Genomic DNA, 24,658 nt, shown 5'->3' with positions numbered 1-24,658 from the left:
CCGGCGTCGTGTGAGATCAGCGAGTGAGGCGGAGCTCGATTGAAACCCTGGAAGTTATTTCTCTTCGCATTGGCAGATCGGTCGATCTCCAAGCGTATTGGACGCCGGAGTTGCAGATCCGGAGATGGGGGCGGCTATTCTTTCCGATTTACTGACCGAGGTCCTGATCCCGGCGTCGGCCGTCGTCGGGATCTCGTTCGCGCTGATGCAGTGGGTCCTGGTCTCCAAGGTAAGACTCTTGCCATCGGAGGGCGACGCGGCGGGCACCGGTAAGAACGGATACTCCGAGTACTTGATCGACGAGGAGGAGGGGCTCAACGATCACAACGTGGTGGTCAAGTGCGCCGAGATCCAGAGAGCCATTTCGGAAGGTGAGAGCTTTATGTAGATCTGGCCCTTGTTGTTTTTTTTCCCGTCAGATCTGGGCGCTTCAATGTCAGTTCGAAGTGTCTGCGTGAAGTTTCATGCGCAGAAGAAGTGTCGTTTTAGGTAACTGGATCTGCTATTTTTTTTTTTTCTTCTTTGGGTATATTTTAAAATAAAATTAACTCAATCGTCAAAATAACTCCTTTAGGTTTACCTTTTAATCTATTTCAATTTTGTCTTGGTATGCGGTTTCCGAAACATTCTGTCGAATTTTGTACGCTAAACTCCTTGAAATGGAGTCTTCAGTCAGATCCTGGATTGGAACTTTTGATCTATAGTAATCTACAATTTGTTTTACTCCTTTCCGAATCGTGCGTTTTTTTTCGAATTTGGTTCCTGATGTTGCAATGCAAATGCACACTAATTATTTATGCAACGATTTTATCTTCCCGGTACCATTATGTGAAAATGAGATTTTGTTCTATTGATTAGTTTATAATATCATCGTACCTTATTATCTTGTCAGATCAAGTCTGGCGGTCAGCTGTAAGGCTACTGCTGTAGCGGATCCCACTTGTTCTCTGCTGGCATATTCTATTAAGAAATTAAATGTTCTGTTAGCCTCAAATCTTGTATGATATGTGACCTAATAGATAGGTCTTTATTAATCGCTATAAGAAAAATGAATTAAAGTCAACAATTATAACTGCTAATTTGTGTGTTTTAATTTGTTGGGTACTGTAAAATATAATGATTTTTAGGTCGTGGCTGTGTGCTTCAAATCGAATTGCTAATCTCTTATGTAAGACAGCCATAAGTAGGCAATATCTGATATTGAAGCCAAAGTATTCTGTAGTGCAAGCTTTGATACTCTGTGTTGCCCCCACAGTGTAACCGAGTTGGTACTCGGGTCATTTGATACTCTGTGTTGTCTGGTCAATGGAATTTGTAAAGCTGGAACTTCATTGACCATGTATCCAAATGGAGAAATTACTAAGCAGTTGTTTTGTTTTGCTTCCATAGAATCTGAAGTATATAATTCTTGAAAGATAATAATGTAGAATGAGATGCCAAAGGTTGTGTTTTTTTTATCCAAGGCAGATTTTAACTTTGATTCTTCTTTTTCAAAGAATATTTTCCCCTCTTTTTCACTCAACTTAGGTTAACTTCAATTTTGTAAATAAATTATTCACATTGACATGAGGTTTCTACTAACATTTTGAACAGGAGCTACTTCTTTCCTTTTCACTGAATACCAGTATGTTGGAATTTTCATGGCTATTTTTGCCGTACTGATCTTCCTCTTCCTTGGCTCTGTCGAGGGCTTCAGCACAAAGAGCCAACCCTGCACTTACAGCAAGGACAAGACTTGCAAGCCAGCCCTTGCCAATGCCATCTTTAGCACATTGTCTTTCTTACTTGGAGGTGTCACCTCTGTGGTGTCTGGATTCCTCGGCATGAAGATTGCGACATATGCCAATGCCAGGACAACTCTGGAGGCAAGAAAGGGTGTTGGGAAGGCTTTCATCACTGCATTCCGATCAGGCGCAGTGATGGGCTTTTTGCTTGCTGCTAATGGCCTTTTGGTTCTTTTCATTTCAATTAACTCGTTCAAATTGTATTACGGTGATGACTGGGAAGGTCTTTTTGAGGCTATCACTGGCTATGGCCTTGGTGGGTCTTCCATGGCTCTCTTTGGTAGGGTTGGTGGCGGTATCTACACTAAAGCTGCCGATGTTGGGGCTGATCTGGTTGGAAAAGTCGAGCGAAACATTCCTGAGGATGATCCAAGGAACCCAGCTGTAAGAATCTCCTCAAGCATCTCTTTTCCTTGTCACTGCTCAATCAATAATTCTATCATCATCTCAAATCCTCAAGCTTTTAAAACTTGTAATTCTTGCTATGTCTGCATCCATGCAAGTGCCAGAACCACTCTTTGCCAAAGAGGGTTTCTTTTGAATTTTGTTTATGTTCTATTGATGATATCTTCTGAAACTGTTTACAGGTTATCGCCGACAATGTCGGTGACAATGTCGGGGATATTGCTGGAATGGGATCAGATCTCTTTGGCTCTTATGCTGAGTCTTCATGTGCAGCTCTAGTTGTTGCTTCAATATCTTCCTTTGGAATTAACCATGATTTGACAGCAATGCTATACCCTCTACTGATCAGCTCCATGGGAATCATTGTTTGTCTGATCACCACGCTTTTTGCTACTGACTTTTTTGAGATTAAAGCCGTGAAGGAGATTGAACCTTCATTGAAGAGGCAACTCATTATCTCCACAGTTCTCATGACCGCTGGAATTGCACTTGTTAGTTGGGTAGCACTCCCATCCACCTTTACAATCTTCAATTTTGGTACCCAGAAATCTGTTAAAAACTGGTAATTTATTTCCAGCCCCAATCTTTGTTCTTCTTGATAAATTTGAGAAGGTAACTTATTGTCTGAGTTGTACCGGTAGGGAGCTCTTCATCTGTGTAGCTATTGGCTTGTGGGCTGGTTTGGTGATAGGATTCGTAACCGAGTATTACACAAGCAATGCTTACAGGTAGTCAACCTTGTTCTATGCTCTCCCAATTGTTTGTTCTTTTGACAATCCGCTTTCTTGATTCATTTTCGTTTGATCTTTACTTTCAGCCCTGTGCAAGATGTTGCTGATTCCTGTCGAACTGGAGCTGCTACCAATGTCATCTTTGGCCTTGCTTTGGGATACAAATCTGTCATCATTCCAATTTTCGCAATTGCTGTCAGTATTTTTGTTAGCTTCAGTTTGGCAGCCATGTATGGCATTGCAGTTGCTGCCCTTGGAATGTTGAGCACCATCGCTACCGGCCTTGCCATCGATGCCTATGGGCCTATCAGTGACAATGCTGGTGGAATCGCAGAGATGGCTGGCATGAGCCACAGAATTCGCGAAAGAACTGATGCTCTTGACGCCGCTGGCAACACCACTGCCGCAATCGGAAAGGTGAAAATGATCAACAGTTGTGTATTCATTCATTCATTCGACTCTTTAAGTTCTTGCAAATGTATTTGTTATCCGTCAGGGCTTTGCAATTGGCTCAGCTGCCTTAGTGTCCCTTGCACTTTTTGGCGCCTTTGTGAGCAGGGCAGCGATCCCGGCCGTGGACGTCCTCACACCCAAGGTTTTCATTGGGCTGCTCGTCGGTGCCATGCTCCCCTACTGGTTTTCAGCCATGACCATGAAGAGCGTTGGCAGTGCAGCTCTCAAAATGGTGGAAGAAGTTCGCCGGCAGTTCAACACCATTCCTGGCCTCATGGAGGGAACTGCTAGACCAGACTACACAAACTGTGTCAAGATATCGACTGACGCCTCCATCAAGGAGATGATTCCTCCCGGTGCACTTGTCATGTTAACTCCCCTCGTTGTCGGGACTCTCTTCGGAGTCGAAACTCTCTCCGGCGTCCTTGCAGGCTCTCTTGTTTCCGGAGTACAGGTCTGTAGCCCTCCCCACATCCAAACTTCATCCTCACATCAATCTGAATTCAAAATTCTGTCTTCAACAGATTGCCATCTCTGCATCAAACACTGGTGGTGCATGGGACAATGCCAAGAAATACATTGAGGTGAACATCTTCAAACACTCTTAACAGAAACCATTCAATTCCTTATTTTTTTCTCCTTGTGTTGATTAGGCTGGAGCTTCCGAGCACGCCAAGTCGCTTGGCCCGAAGGGCTCGGACCCCCACAAGGCTGCCGTGATCGGCGACACGATCGGCGACCCACTCAAGGACACATCCGGGCCATCCCTGAACATCCTCATCAAGCTCATGGCCGTGGAGTCTCTAGTGTTTGCTCCATTCTTTGCCACTCATGGTGGTTTACTCTTCAAGCTATTTTAAGATGCATTTTATTTAATTCGCTTTCAAGTTATCCATGCCATTTGTATCAGAGCATTACAAATATATATATTTTTTCTTTTTGCTCCTGGCTGAAATTTATGTAATAATCGAGCACTTCCATGAAATTTACTCTTGATAGCTAGCTATATATATATATATTTCTGATTCAATAAAATTGGGGTTACATAATTAAAAAAAAAATGAATTAGGTAATATCATATCTGAGATGATTATTTTGATCTTATAATTTTTTTTTTATTAATTATTAGGATAAATCGAAAAATGTTCATGACGGATAGAACATGAGCGATAATTTGATGTTCTTTTACTGTAACATAGTTCTGGATACAACATGCATAATAAGAATTAATAAGAATTAATAAGAAGATCAAAATTAAAATTCAAATAAATATTTTGAAGCTCAACTTGTATTTTAAGAATTAGGGGGAATTAGGATTATCACTAATAATAATAATTAAAGAAGAATTAATTATATATATATATATATATATATATATATATATATATAGTTTTGATTTGATGTGCAGAGTGCGCGTCACGCAGGATCAATTAATAATTTTTTTTAATATTTTAAATTAAAAAAATTAACATTTCTTTATATAAATTTTTAATACATTAATATATCCCCTCAACATATTACAATACTCAATAAATATTTAAATTAATTTTATTTTATTTTTTTTAAACCAAACACTATAACCTAATTGGGAAGCCTGAACCCTAGAGATAAAATCTAAAAAAAAATAGCTTTGATACTATAACCCAAAGCCTAAACCTAGAGGTAAAATCTAAAAAAAAAATAACTTTAATACTATAACTCAAAGCCTGAACCCTAGAGGTAAAATCTAAAAAAAAAAATAGTTTTGATACTATAATCCAAAGCTTGAACCCTAAATAACTTTGATACTATAACCTAAAGTCTGAACCCTAGAGATAAAATCTAAAAAACAAATAGCTTTGATACTATAACTCAAAGTCTGAACCCTAGAAATAAAATTTTAAAAAAATATTTTAATTATTTTTTTAATTCAAAATTTTTATAAAAAAAAAACTAAAATCAGTGATATCCTGCGCACACGCACAGGATATCAAAAGTATATATATATATATATATATATAATCCTAAATTTCAAATATAATGTAGAAAGTATTCATGAGTTTGTAAATAACTTTGAATATTTTTCTCTTAATTTTTTTTTGATTAAGAGGCCATCTACATTCCTATCCTGTAATAAAAAATATAAAAAAAATATTAGGGTGTATGTATATGGTACAAAACGCACCATTGCCACATGCTTAACTGAAAATCAAAATAAAAAACTTTGGATGGACGATTCGGTCAGCCAGAGCATTCTCTTCTACTCCAAGGTGTCGGTAATCTCACCTCCAGGTGACAATAAAGTTTTGTTCAAAAATCAAAACAGCCCTCCATTTTGAAAAGAATATCAAAAAGTATTTTATATTTTAGAAATGCAACTTCAGCTAAAACTAGCTCATTTAGCTTTAACATGGAATAATTTTAATCAAAATTACTCTAAATAATTTTATATTATAATAATTTGTTATCAGAACTATTTCAATTGTAATAATTTTGATAAAATTATTATAATAATATTTGATCAATTAATTAAATTGGATCAATTTTGATTAAATTAGAATAATTTTAACTCATATTTAAATAATTTTTTTATCAATGTTAAAATAATTTTGATTATAATTAAATAATATTTTTAAGTATAATGAAGTAACTTTGACTAAAAATTATAACAAAGTAAAAGAAAACATTAAACAAAATTAAATTCCTTCTACGTCTTTATTTTCACCCAAGTGAACAATAAAAAAATATATTTTAATTTATTTTCTTTTATATCAGTGCAAATACTATTAAAATTTCTCAATTCTTTAAATTTACCATATTATTACTCTATTAAGTCAAATAAAGTATTTTTACTTACGAATGAAATGAAAAATATAAAAATCTTTTGAAAAATAAAGAAATGAGTTTTGTAAAAAATTAATTTATTCATGAATTAATTATAAATATAATTAATATAAATAAATTTATAATTAATTTTTTAAAGAATTTAATTAATTAATTAATTTATAATTTTAAAATAAATATAAAAAGTATATTATATTATTTTAGATAATTTGTTATTAGTTTATATGAAAAATACAGGCCCCGGAGGAGGGGTGCGTAGTAATTAAGTAAAATACGGGGATTGTAAAGCGAAGTGTAGGCGTATAGACGTATAGTTCGAGCCTTCGAGGGTCTTCGTCGTCGGCTTCTTTCCTCTCCTGTATCTCGCTCGCTCGCTGCTCTCGGTGGCCCTCGCTCGAATCTAAAAGGAGAGCGTTTCCCTCTCTCCTTCCTCCGCGTCCTGTGGCTATTGGTCGCCGGATCGTGTCGATTTCTTAGCGAGGCGGCGGCGGCGGTGGTGGGGAAGAGTCCGATGGCTTCGGAGATCGAGGTGGTGGACGAGGGGACCGCGGTTGCGGGAGGAGCAGCGGTGGAAGGAGCGGCCGAGGATTCGTCCAAGAACGACGTGTACACTGCGGCGGCCTACGGCGATTTGGAGAGGCTCCAGCGGCTGGTGGAGGTGGAGGGGTGCTCCGTCTCGGAGCCGGACGGGGCTGGGTACTACGCCCTCCAGTGGGCGGCTCTCAATAATCGCACCGCATCCGTCCAGTACATTATCGAGGTATTCCTCTCCCTCCGGTGTAACATCAGGGTGTTTCCCTTTCGTTTCTCTTAGATCCGTTGTCGCCTGTAGTGTCTCTCCGTAATTGTACCTTCTAATTACCGTAATAGATTGTTCCCCCCTTCCTCCCCTTGTGCGATGGGATTATTGGGCTTTTATTGACCTTTGAATTTATGGTAAATTGGAAGTAAAATTTTGTTGTTTGGATCAGCATGGAGGAGATGTAAACGCCACCGACAACACAGGGCAGACAGCTCTCCATTGGAGTTCAGTGCGAGGCCACATCCAGGTTGCCGATGTATTGCTCAAGGAAGGTGCTCGTGTTGATGTGTCAGACTTGTATGGGTATCAGGTATGTTTCCCTCATAATTACAGTGAGGAAAATCCTTGCTCTGTCCAAGTTTACTACACTTCGCTCAAGTATCTATTGCAACAGTGCTAGCAATCACTCTTTACTAGTGTGGCTAACAACTCAACTTCAAGATGTTTGTGTTAAACCAATAGATATTCTTTGTCAACAATCCTAGAGAAACGATAGTCTAGAGTATATAGAGGAGAATTCTCTAATTTGGTTTCCACACTTCTATATTAGATCGATCTGTGGTGGACTTTATCTGTGCTTTGACATAATCTTCAACCAGCCTGCATGAATAAGCTTCTATTTAAATGAATGCCCCTTGTATATTTTGTTCTCCTATCTTGTTGTTCCTAATTTAGTGCTTAATCAATATGATTTCGTCATTCATATTTCTCTCGCTGGTGATCTACATGAGCTAGGTACTTTCTTTCCATGCATAGTTAATGATTGTAACCACTTTGGTGGAAAGTTGTGGTAGAATTGAAATTTTCAGAACAAGAAACGCCTACATGTGAGGTGGAAGGTCTGTAGAGTTCTCCTCTGTAGTGTTTAGAAGCTTCTTTAATTTTCTTACATATCAGCTGTACAAGTGTATTGAAGGCGTGAGAGAATGATTTTGAAAGTTAAGACTTTCTGTACGGGCTCACAGAACTCCTATTGTTTATAATATGCACAATATATAGCAGCTAAAGTGTTCTCTGTAGTTATGATTAACATTGCAGACTATATGTGTTTTCTAATTTGCTTTAGGCACATTGGCATACTCCTTATTAATAAATTCAAGGTTCAACCCTCAGCTATCAAACTAAGTTGAACCTAATTGATGTAACCTGTCCATTCAAGTTATAAAGGGCAACTGGTGCATGAAGCTCCTGCCAATATGATGGGTCCTGGGGAAAGGTCTATTGTCAGCTGTCTTACCTTGCATTGCAAGAGGAAAAACACTTCTCAAAGAATTGTTTGAGAAAATACATTTAATTTTCTATATTCTTGTGACTTAAATGGAATCTTATTTAGTCACTCAACTTATGTTGCATGTATGTTTTTTGTACCTGAAACTGAGATACAACTATATTATGAATGTCAATATAATTTTTTGTTGTTTGCACTGATCATAGATCTTTTTGGTACCTTGATGACTTGGTAGGACTTTCTTATTGATGGATACTATATTCCAAGTAGATCATCATGGGAATTAAGTTACATGGCCGGACAATACATAATTGGATGAGCTAAGAAAAGTCAGGATAATTATTTGGGTTAGTCTTATCCATTAGCAAAATAGTTTAGTTTGAGGTGGAATATATATACTGTTTGGAGTTTGTAATTACTTCTAACTTTACTGTGAAATACTTGATTTTGATAAATTCCTATCAAGTGAAGTGTCACTGTGTTGGCAATCGGTTCATCTTCCTCTTCCTAATATTTTAATAATTATTTTTTAAAAAATAAATGAGTATGTGCTTAGTATCTTTGGAAGAGAATGTCTATGCTTTGAGCTCTTCATTAGCATGATTTCACCGAACATGTTAATCCATGCATGGTTTTGTTTTTATATATGCTCCAGTTTGAACCTGGCAGATGATCCCTTTATCATTTCCACTTGATGCAGAGCACTCATGTTGCAGCACAGTATGGTCAGACTGCATTTTTATACCATATTGTCATAAGATGGAATGCTGATCCAGATATCCCTGATAATGATGGAAGGAGCCCTTTACATTGGTACTTAATAAATTCTCCTACTTGTAGTGCAAACATGAATCTTTATTCTCTTTTCGTCTTGGAGGTTTTCTAGCACATTAAATTCAATCTATTCTCAGCATATCAAAGCTTATGTTGCCCAACTAATTAGTTAATGTTTCATATTAGATGTCTCTAGAAATTATTTATACTAACTGCTAATTTATGGTTGTGCTCAATTGTTCATCATGATAGGGCTGCTTATAAGGGATTTGCCGATTGCATACGGCTTCTTTTATTTCTAGATGCTTATAGGGGGCGACAGGATAAAGAGGGTATGCAATATTGTTGTCTTTTGCTTCCTGCTTCTGTAATTTTGAAAGTTTTGGCTTGTTTCATTATCTATGTTCTCCCATAGGTTGTACTCCACTACATTGGGCAGCTATCAGAGGAAATCTAGAGGCATGCACAGTTCTAGTTCAAGCTGGGAAGAAAGAAGACTTGATGATTGCTGATAACACTGGTTTAACTCCTGCTCAGCTTGCATCAGATAAGGGGCATCGACAAGTTGCTTTTTTCCTTGTAGGTATCATGTATTTCAAATATATTCTCTCTTTCTCTCTCTTAAGAGTGCGTCAAATAGTTTGTACTCTGTGTTTTAATGGTGTACAATGGCAGGATGTTTTGCTGCTCTGCAAACTTTTTGAGAGAATTTTTATTTCTTTGGCACCATTCTCATGGCAATATGTGGTCAGCAGAAAACCAGACCTGGTCGGCTGACCCAATTGAGAGGCTTTTCCTCGGATAAAAAATCTGACAGCCCATCTTCCCTAAGTTTTAACTAAAAATAAATTAGAATGTATATATATTTATAGCGTATTATATTTAGGGCTATGATAAATTTTATTAAATAAAGAAAACTCAATGCATTCCTTCCCATTTGACTTCATCAAACCCAAAAAATGATTTTTATCAATGTAATCAAAATTGATTCTTTCTTGGCCTTGAATATAACTAATACATTTTCTATACATTTAAAGTGAAACTGTTCATTGTGTAAGCTTTATCTTCGTATATGATTGTAGCTCCAATTCAAAACCTTACACCCAAACTTTGGGTTCTTGGTAAATAACCACTAATGTTTGATCTCTTCAACACCCTATCTGTGATTTGTTTCTGTTTTTGTTTTCCGGATGGCCATAAAACTGTTTCCCAACATATACTTCATCTTTTCAGGGCAATGCTAGAAGGGTGTTTGACAGGCGGTGTGATGGAAATAGTGGCCGTGGTAGGTTATCAAAGTTAGGACTTGCACCTGTTCTTTGGTGCGTGATTATTGCTATGCTGTTCACCTATATTCAATCAGTTATTGCAGGTATATTTGCTTTGAATCACCTGAAAATTTCCATTTAATTAACTAAAAATATATATGCATATATCATTCTTAATTTTCTTTTGTTTTGTGGATGTAGGTTCTTATGACTTCAGCTTATCAACTGCCTTTGGGCTTCTAGCCTGGTCAGGAGTTTTCCTGGCAACTACAGGATTAGTCTTGTTTTATAGGTGTAGCAGGTAAGATCAAACTTTTAATCAGATTTCCTTTACAGAGTTGGCTACAATTTTGACTAGATTATTTTTAAATAAATATTTCTGGGGCTGATTCTAATGCAAATTTTATTTCATAGATCCTTATGGAGGATCAAAATATCTTGTCGTTGTATACTACCCAAGTAGAATATCACATTTTTATCTGCCTTTTTCATTGATTTATGCTAAATATGAATGTACAGTTTCTAGATCGTGTTAGTTTTCCCATTACCCTAGTAAGATATGCATGCTTCTTTCCAAATAACCACGGGCTTACATGTCTGCCACATGTTTGAAACAGGAAAGATCCTGGTTTCATCAATAGAAGCACAAGGGATGTACAAAGCCTCCGAGATGATGTAAGATATATACTTGGCTTTGAGACTGATTATTTACCTATTTATGCTAATATATTGTGACGATATACCAAACGTTATCTGTTCATATTTGACTTTATTTTCTTGGATATGATCAAATATTTTTATCAATAACTCAAATATTGAACTTTGTATTCACTATAACTTGGTTTTGACCAGACATGCATGCTTTGTTCAGTTAATTTATGCATTCAATAATTAAAAACTATCTCTTTACATGCCAGGATGCAAATACTTAATACATTTATTTTGATGGCCACAAGTCGATCAATTATGGTTGAAGTCTTTTAGAGGAAGGTGGAGATCAAAGACTCCTATTTTTTTTGCATTTCCTAAGAGATCATCTGTATTCCATACATAATGAATTATAACTATAGACAAAAGAGATCATTAACCATATACATCTTCAACAAAAGTAGGATAAGTTATATTCTAAGGCCCCAGTGAGCAATTAAGGATTTTGGAAATGAATGAATTTGTTGGTTGTTTCGTGTTGTGTGAGTTGTCTTGTGTCCCATTGATGTCTGAACTATTTTAATACAGAATTGCAGCCACTGCTGTGTCTAATCCGTTTCACACTGTGTATTACATATGCTGTTTTTTAATCCATGGTGCTCCTTTCCTATTTACTGATTAACCTTTTGCTATGCTAACTCATGATTGACAAGGGCACATGTTGCCAGATGTAAAATCTAATATAAACAAATTTACATATTTGTGTGGGAAAATAAATATACTTCTATGCTATTTCAATCTAATGGTCTTGATTAAGCTAAAAAGTCAAATCTGAGACAAACTTTGGAAGTAGTGGTTTTAGTGAAAGCATCTTTTGATAATGAGATAAAAGAAGCTAGATTGTGATAGTGCTCTCTGGGGCTTCTCTTCTGTTTCTCTCCTTTGAAAGTTCATCATGTTTAGCATATGAAAGGACCTTCAGTTTTTGCTAATAGTGTCAATAAACATATCCCAAATGATTTAGAATAGAAAAAGCTATTGGTAATCCGATTACCACAGATAGCTAAAGTGGGGAAAAATCATGGTTACCCCTGTCAACCTTAGCATGTCCCTAGGACTGTATAATTGATTTAAGAGTATCTGTTATACAAATTGAACTTGTTTCATGTTTTTTCTGTGGAGGTACAACTATTCTTTGTGCCAATGTTTTTGCTTTAATAAACTAAAGGTTATTTAATCAAAATTTTCAGCATAATGACCAATAGACATATTGAATTATGGGATCTTGGGGAAACTTTGACAGCTTATTTCCAAAATACTATCAACTAAGTTGGTTTCATGATCATTCATCAATATTTGTGCCTGTAGGAACCTTTACTAAAGACAGAATTGAATCACCCTGCCCTGTTGGCTGGAAATTGGTCACAGCTCTGTGCGACATGCAAGGTAATTTTCCATGACAGTAGGAGGCAAATAGACTGATTTTATCAATTTTCAATTGTATTTGATTCAGTTTGGCTGAATTGATAATCAGATTGTGAGGCCAATCCGTGCAAAGCATTGCTCCACCTGTGATCGATGCGTTGAGCAGTTTGATCATCACTGTCCTTGGGTATCTAATTGCATCGGCAAGGTCCTTCAGAGTCACACCTCTGTTCCTCTGTCTTTTGTCTCCTCCTTTTCAAGTCTTAACATTTTTATTAATCTGCAGAGAAATAAGTGGGACTTCTTGATGTTTCTCCTTCTTGAAGTTTCTGCCATGATTATTACTGGTGTTGTTGCCATTATAAGTATGTCTTTTAAGCTTTGTACAAGTATGAGTGTATGACATCATTCTCACTTTGGAGGAACGCTATCAAACCTGCAGGAATAGCGAGAGATCCTTCACCGCCTTCTTTCGGTGGATGGTTGAGTCATAATACAATCGAACATCCTGGAGCCATAGCATTTCTAATAATGGACTTCTTTCTTTTCTTTGGTGTTGCAGTTTTAACTTTTATACAAGCATCCCAGGTATGCAGCTTACACTCTCTCTCCTTTACAGAAAATTTAATTCTATTTGGATTCCACACCATGGCAATCTTTATAAATTGTCATTTCTTAAACTGAAATCCTGTTGGGGTTTGCAGACATATCAAATGTATAATACTTGTTGATCTGTTGATTTCAATAGCCCAAAAAAAAGATCCTATTTGTGTTCTCGATCAGTTACTATCACTATTTTCTGCAACCGACTGTACTTCTTATCTTCCAGATCTCGCGGAACATAACAACAAATGAAATGGCAAATGCTATGAGATACAGCTACCTCAGAGGCCCAGGTGGGCGGTTCAGAAATCCGTACGATCATGGAATTCGCAAGAACTGCTCAGATTTCCTCTTCAAAGGATACAATGAAGATGTGGAGCTGCCGGAGCAAACACCACCGTCTGAAGAGATGGCGATGATCCCGATGACCCGAAACTCAAATTTACAGAACGGTGAGCCGCATCAAGTGAACAATGGCCATGGCCGTGGGCATGTCTGCGTCGATATTCAGGCCAAAAATTCCAAATCTCATGGGCATGCCAATCCTTCAACGTGTTGCAATACCAACAGCAAGAGCGACAGCGTGCCCCTTGGACTTGGCCTGGGCCTTGGTGGTCGAAACAATCGTCACAACTCAAGGATTCTGCCATTGTGATGCTTCATACCACTGGAGGGCTTCAGCTTCTTGTCCATGTGTACCTATGGAAATGTTCCGACCACCGGAGAGCTTCAGCTTCTTGTCCATGTATCGTAACTATTGGAATGTTTGGTTGCATTCTTGAGGGAGTCTAGATCATTGTCATAGGCTATTCGAAAGCAGTTTTGACCTGATGAATTATTACTTCAGCTCATGAGTGCTATGCTGAATGATAGATTGTTTATGCCAAAGAACATTTTCGGATAAGAAATGATATTGTTGCGAGGGAAATGAATCGCGGCAGAGTACATGAATGTTAAGAAAAGGAAAAGGCTTCCTCTTGTGGGTATGAATATGGTTATACCATTCTTGACAGGATACGTTGTAGGTATGGATATGTTTCTAGTGAGGTTTTAACTATCGTTTAAAGTTGGAATGTGATGCTAATATTGTGCTGACATTCGGTGCCAAAGGCATTCGAAGCGGGAGTGAAAGATCCTTTATTGTTGGCCTCTTAACGGTAGTCTGTCTTGAATACCACAATGTGAAATAGTAGAATTATGGGCATTGCATTCGCCAAGTTTTAGCCTCACATTCGCAGTCACTTGCAAATGCTTGGCCTTTGCGGACGCTCATAGACGCTATGTTGTTGCTCGTGGAAGTTTGGTCTTTGCGATCACTCATGAAGATTTGTCAGTCACTTGCAAAAGCCAGGCCTTCTCCATAGTACTTATGGAAGCTTGGTCCTTGATGACACTTACAGAAGCTCCGTTGTAGTAGCCTCACCTTAGGAGCCACTTGTGAAAGCTTCACTCATAGAAGCTACGTTGTTGCTTGTGGAAACTTGGCCTTCGCGATCACTGATGGAAGATTTGTCACAATTACTGGCAGAATTAAGCCAGCCTTTGCAATTGCTTGTGGAAGCTCATTTGCTAGAGCTAGCTCTCCCTTGTATCAAGGTTCTTAAACTTATTTCATGTGTGGCAGGTGTATATCTTCGGAGAAAAACTCCTCTTACTCAGCCATTTGACGGTTAGTTATAAGTTGATCCCATAATTTACCTTCTGTGAGAGATGCTTGGAATGAGTATAATCATTTTTTACTACAATTAAACTTGTTTCATGTGCGATCGACAAGTGGATTGATAAGCTGCATCCAAGCTGAGTAACACCAAACTACTAAGGTTCTTTATTCACTAGAAATACACACTCTTCTGAAAAATTTCATTTAGCTTCTACAATTTATATTTATGTTTCGATTTATGATAAAAAAAATATATTATGAAACATTAGTTGTCCATTTATGTTTTATCTAAGTAATCACAAATAATTAGGATAAACAAGGTTAAACAATGAAATTTTGATGAATGTACAATCGATACTCTAAGGAAGACTTGGTTGCTACTCCAACAACAAACATACAAAGGATTATTAAAATGATCTTGCACAAAACTATTACAATTAAAAGTCTCACTTGTATAGTTGAGATAAAATTTACGTAGTTAATCTATAATAATTAAGACAAACAAGTCTGATTTGCTTAAAAGAAGGCATTTACTTCACTGTCACTTGCATTCACAAGCCACTTGTATATTACATACTCTTGAAGCAGAAAAAGAAGAATTTCTCATACAATTTTGTTTTAGCATTGCAATAGAACAAGTAGAAACCAATATTTCCATGCGACTGCATGGTTCAAATCAAGATCATCCTCCTCTAGAGATTTTTAACATTGTCGCTAATTAGTATGTGGAGAGGAGATCATGCTTCACTCGATTGAAGTTGTGAACTAATTCCTAGCAAACAATAGGCAACAACAGTGTCTCTACCTGTAATAAAAGAATAAATAAATCTAGTTAAAAATGAAAAGTGAAAAGATTTAAAAAAATCATGAACAACATAAGATGTAGGTAGGAAATTTTGAAAACTAGTATGTCTTTCTAGTTTTTATGAAGATCAAATAAGTTCTTCTGTAGAATAAATAAATAAATTTTATGATTCATAGATGTTGAAAGTTATTGAGGAGTATTTGTTCAATTGAAGAAAATAGAAAGTTCTTACAAGCCATAGAAAGGAGGATAGCAAAAAGCAAACCTTTTGCGCTTGGTCTTTAGAGAAGTTGATGAAGAGGGATTGGTGTGCCAATTCCTTTTTCTCTGGTTGATGAACCAGTTGTTGATCTGCTTTAACTGTAATCCTGTTTCTTGCACTAATCTTGCTTTATCATCCTCCTACATCAGTGAAAAAGAGATCATGGTATATGTTGATGACGTCGAGATGAAGCTAATGTCTCACTTTTTATGATGAGTTAGCTTCATTTCACTCCAAAAAAGCCTCAGTAAACTAACCCAATTCAATCCAAAAACTCGATTTTCCTCGCGGTATATTTTATGATGAGTTAACTTCATTTTGCTTTAAGTGATGTTGATAAATCTGAAAGCTTAGATATTTCTCATTGTCTATGCTAATGAAGCTAATGTTTGACTCACTTATGATGAGCTCTAAAATAACCTTGATAAATCAACTCAATTCAATCTAAAAATTCGAATTTTCCTCATGATCTATGTTAATGAAATAGAGATGATGTCTCACTCATATATGATCGATCTGAAAACTTGAAATTTCCTCATGGTTTATGTAATTCAATAATGAGGCTAATGTCTCACTAGCTAATTATGAGCTAGCTTGGTTTCATCCCCCAAAAAGGAAAACTTATCTCGGTAAACCAATTCGATTGGATCTGAAAACTTACTGTTGGATATGGCCACTTGGAGTGGGATTGCCACCAAGCTTTCAATGTAGAAGTGCTATCACCGGGAAGTTTCCCAGCTCTTCGCTTGCGAAGAATCTCTTCTCTGATGTCTATAATCTTTTCTTTGTACCCCTACAACTCAAACAACAAGAATTAGTCTAGATACAGTTTGTAATTACAAAGATATCTTCTTTAAGTATCTAACTACATTCTTCAATTTTCAATTTCTGTCCTAAGTTTTCGATATATCTACCTGTTTTAGCTCGAGTTTCAGCTCCTGTCTAACTCGTTCCATTAGGCCTCTCTCGCTCTCGGTTGGAACAAGTGGGCCGAAGCCCATGCTGTCCGGCCCATCAAAGCTTCCGGCGTATAAATTTGTTTCACTATCTACTTGATTATCATCATCGTCGTCATCATCAGACATGGTCGCACCTGTTCCTTCCCCAGCAGAAACACCTGCTGCATTTGCCTTAGTTAAAACATTCATGGTATAAGCATTCATATAGGGTTTAAACAGTTAAGCCCTGCCAACATGGATTGTAATACTTTAAGGTTCATCATTCATGCAACCATCTCAAATCATCATTGTTGTCGTTTTTGTCTAACTATTTGAAGTCGGTTGCACGAATTTTATCCTTCATTGAGCTCTATGTAAGAGAGTAGTATCACAAATATTTGTGATAAATGAAGTATTAATGATGATGATGATATGGGCATTCAAATTATGAAATTGATTGATAGTATAGATTCAAGAGTTTTAAGAACTAAAAAAAATGTGAACCAATTAAATCATACGACAAAAAGGAGAGAAAACTGATGTAAACAGAGAATAGGTGACTTAAAGCAAAAAAACTTGATTGTATAAAGAAAACTTTTTAAGAATTGAACTCCGAATATTACAAACAATAGTTGTCTCTTAAATCATTTAACTATATGATGAGACGGTGACAAGATGAACACATATTCACAATTATTAGATAATTTATTAGAGTGAAATACTAAAAGAATTGAGGAAAATGAAGAAATATTATTATTAAATATAATAAAAATAATTGAATTGAATTGAATATTACTAATCATGTAGCTTGCAATGAACTCATATTAAGTGTAAGATTCATATACCAGACCCAAAAAGTGGACAAACATAAGTTGTTGGGCATTGGACAAAGAATTAAAAAATATGTTAACTTTTTCTCTTTAAGGTTTCATCTATGATTCCACATCTACATTCCATGACTAAAATAACCCTTGATAGCAAGTCCAAAAAATATTTTGTCTTTCGTGACAAAAAGATGATATTATATGGTAACAAAATAGAGACTATTTTTAAGAAGACACGACAAATTGGTGGATACCTGTGAAGCTTTGAAGTGCTTGCTCCAGCTCCCAACAAGCCATCACTGCCTCCATTGCATGCACACGTACATGCTGCTGCAGTTGTTCTTTGAAGGAGCAAAGTAGCAAGGCGTAGTGTGTCTAATCAAACCATCAAACGTCCCAAGCATCAGAAATAATAATTTTAAAATCATCAGATATATAAGCTTCTGTCCATAAATTCTCAAATGATGAATTGAGTGAATGACCTACCTAAAAAGAAAGTGAACTAGAAGTTGTATCATCACCAGGACTTCATCATAATAGCAGAGATGAATAGTTTTCCAACGTAAAGAAAGAAAAAAAAATTGAAATAGGCCTTTAGTCAAGATTAAATTCTCATGCAAAATGATGGCATAAGAAAGGTAGAAAGTCTTATCTTCTCCAGTAAAAGTTTTGATCATTTGATTGATTTTAGATGGATGTCCGACAAAGTGGCAGACAACATAAGAAATTTAGAAGAACATTTATGCCTTTCTTTTATTTCTCAATCTCCAGCTAAAAAATTTGGCAAAAATCATTTATATAAATGATTACGAAGATTTTGCTAAGCAAATCCCCATGTGAAGCGAGCATATCAAAAGTACAGATTCCGTGACGTAAAATACAAGATGGGATTGGGAGCTCCTACTTTTCGATTTTTTTTTATTTTTTTTTTTATTGCGATTCGAATGAGCAATTTACTGCTTGTCCAAGAATCAAGCTTATTCCAAGAAATGAATCGAAAATTAGCATATATATATATTTTTTGCCGTGGAGAACCAATTGAAGATGCAAGAAACCAAGGAAGCGTTGTTGAGTCGGTAAACATGAATAGGGTTTGGATTAGGGCAGAGAGAAGAATCACTGGAGAGTGAAGGAACAAAGAGAGATTGTTGGGGTAAAGTTTTGTTAGTACCATGAACTGGTCGAGCTCCTTGTCGTCGCCGAGCATGTGGCCGCCGTTGGCGAGCACCGAGTACTTGGACACCACTTGCTGCGATTGGGCGAGCTGCGCGTCGATCCGCGGCAACTGGTCCACCGGCGTCGCGATCCGGAGGCACGCCACATGAGCCGCCAGGAGCTGCTCGTACAACGGGTGCGCTAAGATCTCCGCCTTGTGTCTCGCGTCCTGCCACGTCCCCTCCCCGGAGGCCGCCTCCGCGGGCTCCCCGCACGCGCCAGAGATCCCCGCGGCGTCGCTCGACGAGGCCGGGACCTCGTCGTCGCCGCCGCCGCCGCCGCGATGCAGGATAGGGGGGCGGGGGAACCAGTGTCCCGCAGAGGCGGAGGGTTCGGAGGCCATCTGGAGGTGGAGGAATCTCCCATCGCCGAAGGGCTCCTCGCCTGGCTGCGGCCGGAGAATTCCGCTGTTGAGCCACCTGGGCCCGTTGGCGCCGCCCTTCACGAGGCGATGGAGATCCTTCTCACCGTATTCGTCGGAAGCGGAGAAGTGGTTCATCTCCGTCCTGAGCACGCCGGAGCCATCGCCGCCCCCCAGTTGCTGCTGCTCCGCCACGTACGGCAGCGTCGTCAGCTCCCGCTGCAGCTGCTTGTGGAAGGACATCATCGCCCCAGCCTTCGCTTCCTCTTCTGGAACACAACCCTAAGCGAACCGATCGAGGAAGAGGAAGAGGAAGAGGAAGACGAAGACGGAGCGATGTCGAAAGCAACTATAAGTAGAACTCACTTTCCCTCGAGAGCAAAATTTTCTTTGCCCCTATATTTTTGGGTATTTTCATATGGCTTCCAATTTTTAATTCTTTCATTAAAACAACCCTCAAAGGTCATCAATTTCAAAGCATCTTTAATTATCTTTTTATATATATATATAAAAATAGACTCAATTTCATAATGTTATAATAATTTTAAAATTATTTTGATCTATTTAAATATATAAAAAAATATATATGTTTGATTGTAATGTGCACTCATAATCCCATTAGATATAGAATGATAAGATTAAATACCTTTCAATAGATCATTATACAAATTTAAATTTTTATAGGGGATTGTTTCATTAAGTTTGGGAGTTAATTCTCATTGGGCGCTTAATTATTCTTTGTAAAGAATCACTATGTTAGGATAAATATTACTATAATTTATCTTATTTTAGAAAATATGAGACCATTCTAAAAGAATCGATAAGATGATGACTTTAATTTTTATTCCAATTATATAAATTTGAATCTTTATTTATGTTTTTTTTAGTGAAAAATTCTTCGAGCCCAACTTGCCTAATATTAAATTTGTCCACTAGAGAATTAAGGGGATAAATTGTTATTCTTGTAAATTAACTCAAATACTTTAATAAATTTTGGGGGAAAGTGAAATTTTCTCCCATCACTCATTATTTAATACTTCATCAAATCCTAACCATTTCACTCCATATCTGCTGGGCGACGATCCAACCGTAGATTCCCCAGGTGGCAAAATTGGACGGTTTCGACAGCGCCACGTTGCCGCCTTTGATTGGTGATAATTACATCCGTTAAGGAGTTCGCAGCTGTGGAAGACGCGTGGAGCAGTTGTGAACCAATGGAAGTGTTCCACGTAGAAAACTAGAAAGTAAGTACGCTTATTTAAACTTGTTTAATTATTTTATATTGTTTAACTCGTCTAATTAATTAATTATAAATTTAATATTTTTATAATTTTTTATCAACGTTTAAGTCATTTAACGGGCTCTTGAATGGATTTTCAGATTATTAAATATTTGATTATATTCCTCATTTATTAAATAAAGCAATTTAGTGGTTACTAAAAATAGACAGCGGGGAGAGGGTGGTTGTTGGTCCCCCTTTAACGCCACGTTTACTAATACCGTTAGCTGACAGTTGTGTACCAACCTAGACATTAAATTTCATTTCACCCCACAATACTTTCACTCGTTTTAAAATCCTCCTTGTAGTTTCACATTCATCATTTCGCCCTCATACTTTATAATTATTTGTAAATCTCTCCTGTAACTTCAATAACAAATAGGACCCTTTGAACCATAAATCACTAATATGTTAGCATCAATACACTTACATATAAATTTGACACAACCAAGTTTTTGACATTGTTTAACATTTGTAGTTGAAAGTATGAAATATTTGACATCAATTAGTAAATATGTTTTAATTCTAAATATAAATTATTATTGGGTGTCCATTTTTATTTAAACCATTATTATTAAAAATGTTTTTGTTTTTATTTTCTAAAATACTTTTATTTCTATTATAGCAACTACTCATAACTACTACAATAAAAAATAATTTAAATATAATTATAATAGTTACATAGATCATATTTGTTATAGAATTATGACAACTATAATTTATAATTGGTATAATATAATGTTGACTACTATTAAGTTGTCTATATTAAAGCAACTATAATATTCATAATTGATATATATATATTATTATTATTATTATTATTGATTGAAATTAAAATATTTATATTATAATAATTATGAATTATAATTATTATAATGGATTAGAAATTAACATATTTTTAGAAAAATAAATTAAGATATATATTTTTTATAATAAATAAAAAAGGGGACGATTTCAATTTTTTTTTTTTTCAAAAAATCTCGTTTCGATTTTTGTCCATTAGTATTTATTGTATAACATCTGTAGTGGGGACCAAGATTAGGCAGCCTTTGGAGATAGGTCAAATTGCTTGGGTCCCACTGTGGTCCCCACATCCTTGTGTATAGTGTTGGTTTGTCCGCGTGGCTATAGTCCCAACACAACCAGAGTGGTCCCGTCACGCCACCGAATGTATGCATCCCTAATAATAATAATAATAATAATAATAATAATAATAATAATAATAATAATAATAATTTATTATTTTAAATTATCTCAGGTCATCTATATATTAAAATTTAATAAGCTTCCATAATTTGACGTCACATCTCTTAATCTAAGAAATAAATCACTTATAATTACGTTTAAATCGGTAAAAATTAAGAATAAAAAATAGTTATATTATTGAATCTATATTTAAAAATATAGAGTATAGGATCTTAGATAGTTTCCGTTAATAAAACCTAAAGTCTAAATATAAAAGAAAAAAAATAAATTATCCTAAAAACTATAAACAAATAAATATATATAATCTAACGTCCCCTCAAAATCATGATACTATAACTAGAAGCATTGAGAATTTGTCAGATAAGAAATGAAAGCGTGAAGTAGAATGTGACTTGGTAAACATATCAGCAATATGTAGTTTTGAAGGAACAAGAGACAATGTGATGGTGTCAATCTGAAGATGGTGACGAGTAATGTGACAATCAATTTCAATATGTTTCATCCGCTCGTGAAAAACTGAATTGCGTGTAATTTGAATAGCACTCTGATTATCACAATATAACGAAGTAGGTTGATGAACAGAGATACTCATATCCGTAAGCAAACAAAGCAACTAAACTATCTCACAAGTAGTTGAGGCGATACTTAGCTTCTATGGAAGATCTAGAAATAACATCTTACTTCTTACTTCTTACTCTTCCAAAAAATGAGGGAATCACCGAGAAAAATGCAGAAGTCAGTGGTAGATTTATGATCCGTAGGATCACCAGCCCAATCCACATCAGAGTATGCACGTAGTTCAAGAGATGAAGTAGAAGGAAATAAAATGCTTTGAAATTGAATATCCCGAAAATACCTGAGAATACGAAGAACAGCAGCCCAATAAATTGTAGTTGGTGCAGCGATAAATTGACTAACCACATGAACAACATACGCAATATCTGGATGAGTCACAGTGAGATAAACCAAGCTTCCAACAATAGTTATGTACAAACTAGGATCCGGCAAAGGTGAGCAATCAGATGGAGAATATCGAGTATTAGTGTCAATAGGACTATCAACGACTCTATTATCAGTAAGACGAGCACGATCAAACAGATTAGATATATACTTTAATTGAGATAAAAGATAACCTTTCGGAGAATAAGCAACCTCAATACCCAGAAAATAGTGTAGCATATCCAAGTCTTTCATAGCAAAATAATGAGCCAACTCAGACTTTAGGGAAGCAATTCCATTAGAATCATCACTAGTAATAATTATATCATCAACATATAATGATAAAAGAATACGACTTGCACTCGTACATCTAACAAACAATGCTAAATCATGATTACTAGGATGAAAACCAAGCGACGTAATCACCATAGAGAACTTCTCAAATCAAGCATTAAGTGCTTGTTTGAGACCATAAAGCGCTTTACAAAGCCTGCAAACTTTACTAAGTTGGTGTGAAATACCAGGAGGAGTTGTTATATAAACTTCTTCATGAAGATCACCATTTAGAAATGTATTCTTGACATTCATTTGGGATATTCTCCATCGACGAAAAGAAGCAACAACAATTAGAGTACGAACAGTCATCATTTTTGTAACAAGAGCAAATGTTTCCTCATAACCTATGTCATACTCCTGAGAATAACCTTTAGCAACAAGATAAACTTTGTATCGCTCAATAGATCCATCAGATTTAATTTTGATCTTATGTACACAACGAAACCCAATAGTATATTTTCCTGGTGGCAATATAACCAAATCCCATTTATGAGTCTGATGCAAAGCAGTTAGTTTCTCAGCTATAGCACTCTGCCAAAGTGGATTACAAATAGCTTCTCTATAGGATACATGCTTAGAAAGGCAATGAGTAGATGCAACAAATGAAGTAAAAGAATGAAAATAACAAGAGTAAGCAAAATCTGACAGTTTAGTAGACTTACGAACATGAGTGAATTGACGACGGTGGAGAGAAGGATCATCTACAACCTCAAGAGCTGATTGGGTAGTGGCAGAAGGAGGAGCATGTGAAGTGGATATCTTAGGAACCAAAGTACCAGATTCAGTTGAGCTACCAGTAGGAGTTGTGGGTGAAACTTCCTCAATGTCGGTATTGAAAGGATCAATACAAAGTAAATCTGATTTTGTCATATTATGCGAACTAACTGGAATAGAAAAAAATGGAATGTGCTCAAGAAACACAACATAACGAGTGACATATAATTTTTGATTAACGAGATCAAAGTAACGATATCCTTTTTGAGTAATACCATAATCCAAAAAAACAAAGAGCAGACTGAGAGGCTAATTTATTATGCTTGACATGTGGACGAAGGACAAAGTAAGTACAACCGAAAACACACAAAAAGGAATATAGAGGAGAATGCCTATATAATTTTTCAAAAGGTGACAAGCCTAAATTGTGTGAGGTTGTAATTCTATTAATAACGTGAGAAGCGGTAAGGATTGCGTCCCCCCAAAAGGTACTAGGAACATTGACAGATAATAAAAATGAACTGGTTGTTTTAACAAGATGCCTATATTTTCTGATCCGGCAGTAAAGACGGGGGACCCCCTTTGAGGGAAGTCAACGCCACGTGAAGGTCAAAAGCCTAAGGGCAAGATGAGGTTCGGCCGATTGGGTAATGGTCGGATCAACCGGCCGGACGGGTCAGAACAGAATCAAAGACAACCCGGCGGAGAGCCGGGTTTCCGACGCTCATGGTGAACAGGGTCGCCGGGCCAAGCGAGTAGCCCGCGCGGCCGAGGCATAAAGCAGTAATGTTGAGAACAGTTTCATCCGAGCACACGACCTGGAATCTCCCGACCGGATCAGTACCTACGTCCGGTCAGACGTGATGGGACTGCCGAGCGACCGGACGCTCGACGTGGGAATAGAAGGGACAAAAGAACATCGGGAAACATCTTCTGACAACAGGCATGTCCCACGACCAAGTCATACGCTGAACCTTATGACAGAAGGTTCTGCCGTCCCATCAGAGAGGTGCTCGGACTGTAGCGGTATGGTGTCAGGCAAGCTCCTCTGACAAGCCCATACTGAGGTATGGTAAGGGGACACGTATTCACCTCAGTATGTGTGCACAGACCTCTTCACAGCTCTATATAAGGGTCCTCACACTTCGCCGGAGGTACGCAATCACGTATTTTCG

General features: G+C 36.8%; 3 protein-coding genes across 4 annotated transcripts; 2 read left to right on the top strand and 1 right to left on the bottom strand.

Moving 5' to 3' along the window:
- Position 1: 1 nt before the first annotated feature.
- Positions 2–4,328, top strand: LOC122009302 (pyrophosphate-energized vacuolar membrane proton pump-like). The gene is made up of 8 exons (XM_042565414.1): positions 2–371; positions 1,594–2,168; positions 2,372–2,751; positions 2,831–2,917; positions 3,007–3,337; positions 3,417–3,827; positions 3,898–3,957; positions 4,027–4,328. Exons 1-8 carry the CDS (start codon positions 125–127, stop codon positions 4,231–4,233), a joined length of 2,298 nt encoding a protein of 765 aa, XP_042421348.1. The 5' UTR covers positions 2–124; the 3' UTR covers positions 4,234–4,328.
- Positions 4,329–6,533: 2,205 nt separating this feature from the next.
- Positions 6,534–13,889, top strand: LOC122009299 (protein S-acyltransferase 24-like). The gene is made up of 13 exons (XM_042565411.1): positions 6,534–6,956; positions 7,168–7,308; positions 8,927–9,039; positions 9,253–9,332; positions 9,416–9,579; positions 10,234–10,372; positions 10,470–10,569; positions 10,886–10,943; positions 12,285–12,362; positions 12,451–12,549; positions 12,628–12,706; positions 12,784–12,929; positions 13,171–13,889. Exons 1-13 carry the CDS (start codon positions 6,708–6,710, stop codon positions 13,597–13,599), a joined length of 1,875 nt encoding a protein of 624 aa, XP_042421345.1. The 5' UTR covers positions 6,534–6,707; the 3' UTR covers positions 13,600–13,889.
- Positions 13,890–15,062: 1,173 nt separating this feature from the next.
- Positions 15,063–19,320, bottom strand: LOC122009300 (homeobox protein knotted-1-like 13). 2 transcript variants are annotated; one of them, XM_042565412.1, is made up of 6 exons: positions 18,605–19,320; positions 17,688–17,808; positions 16,586–16,791; positions 16,333–16,464; positions 15,675–15,811; positions 15,063–15,409 (listed from the first exon to the last, which is right to left on the bottom strand). In XM_042565412.1, exons 1-6 carry the CDS (start codon positions 19,253–19,255, stop codon positions 15,406–15,408), a joined length of 1,251 nt encoding a protein of 416 aa, XP_042421346.1. In that variant the 5' UTR covers positions 19,256–19,320; the 3' UTR covers positions 15,063–15,405. The 2 variants fall into 2 exon arrangements, with proteins under 2 accessions (XP_042421346.1, XP_042421347.1); XM_042565413.1 differs by having other exon boundaries at positions 16,586–16,788.
- Positions 19,321–24,658: the final 5,338 nt, after the last annotated feature.

This window comes from Zingiber officinale, chromosome 8A, assembly GCF_018446385.1.
Source record: "Zingiber officinale cultivar Zhangliang chromosome 8A, Zo_v1.1, whole genome shotgun sequence".
Classification (NCBI taxonomy): domain Eukaryota; kingdom Viridiplantae; phylum Streptophyta; class Magnoliopsida; order Zingiberales; family Zingiberaceae; genus Zingiber; species Zingiber officinale.
Note: the sequence above shows the minus strand (reverse complement) of the source record. Positions and strands in the feature narration are given on the sequence as shown.

What these genes read in the sequence shown, in the direction of transcription:
- LOC122009299 (XM_042565411.1), top strand. Translation starts at nt 6,708, where the DNA reads ATGGCTTCGGAGATCGAGGTGGTGGACGAGGGGACCGCGGTTGCGGGA. An exon ending in TATCTAATTGCATCGGCAAG is followed by an intron (nt 12,550 to 12,627) that starts GTCCTTCAGAGT and finishes ATTAATCTGCAG; the next exon opens with AGAAATAAGTGGGACTTCTT. An exon ending in TGGTGTTGTTGCCATTATAA is followed by an intron (nt 12,707 to 12,783) that starts GTATGTCTTTTA and finishes TCAAACCTGCAG; the next exon opens with GAATAGCGAGAGATCCTTCA.
- LOC122009300 (XM_042565412.1), bottom strand. Translation starts at nt 19,255, where the DNA reads ATGATGTCCTTCCACAAGCAGCTGCAGCGGGAGCTGACGACGCTGCCG. An exon ending in AGGAGCTCGACCAGTTCATG is followed by an intron (nt 17,809 to 18,604) that starts GTACTAACAAAA and finishes TGGTTTGATTAG; the next exon opens with ACACACTACGCCTTGCTACT. An exon ending in TGAAACTCGAGCTAAAACAG is followed by an intron (nt 16,465 to 16,585) that starts GTAGATATATCG and finishes TTTGAGTTGTAG; the next exon opens with GGGTACAAAGAAAAGATTAT.
- LOC122009302 (XM_042565414.1), top strand. Translation starts at nt 125, where the DNA reads ATGGGGGCGGCTATTCTTTCCGATTTACTGACCGAGGTCCTGATCCCG. An exon ending in CAGAAATCTGTTAAAAACTG is followed by an intron (nt 2,752 to 2,830) that starts GTAATTTATTTC and finishes TTGTACCGGTAG; the next exon opens with GGAGCTCTTCATCTGTGTAG. An exon ending in CCACTGCCGCAATCGGAAAG is followed by an intron (nt 3,338 to 3,416) that starts GTGAAAATGATC and finishes GTTATCCGTCAG; the next exon opens with GGCTTTGCAATTGGCTCAGC.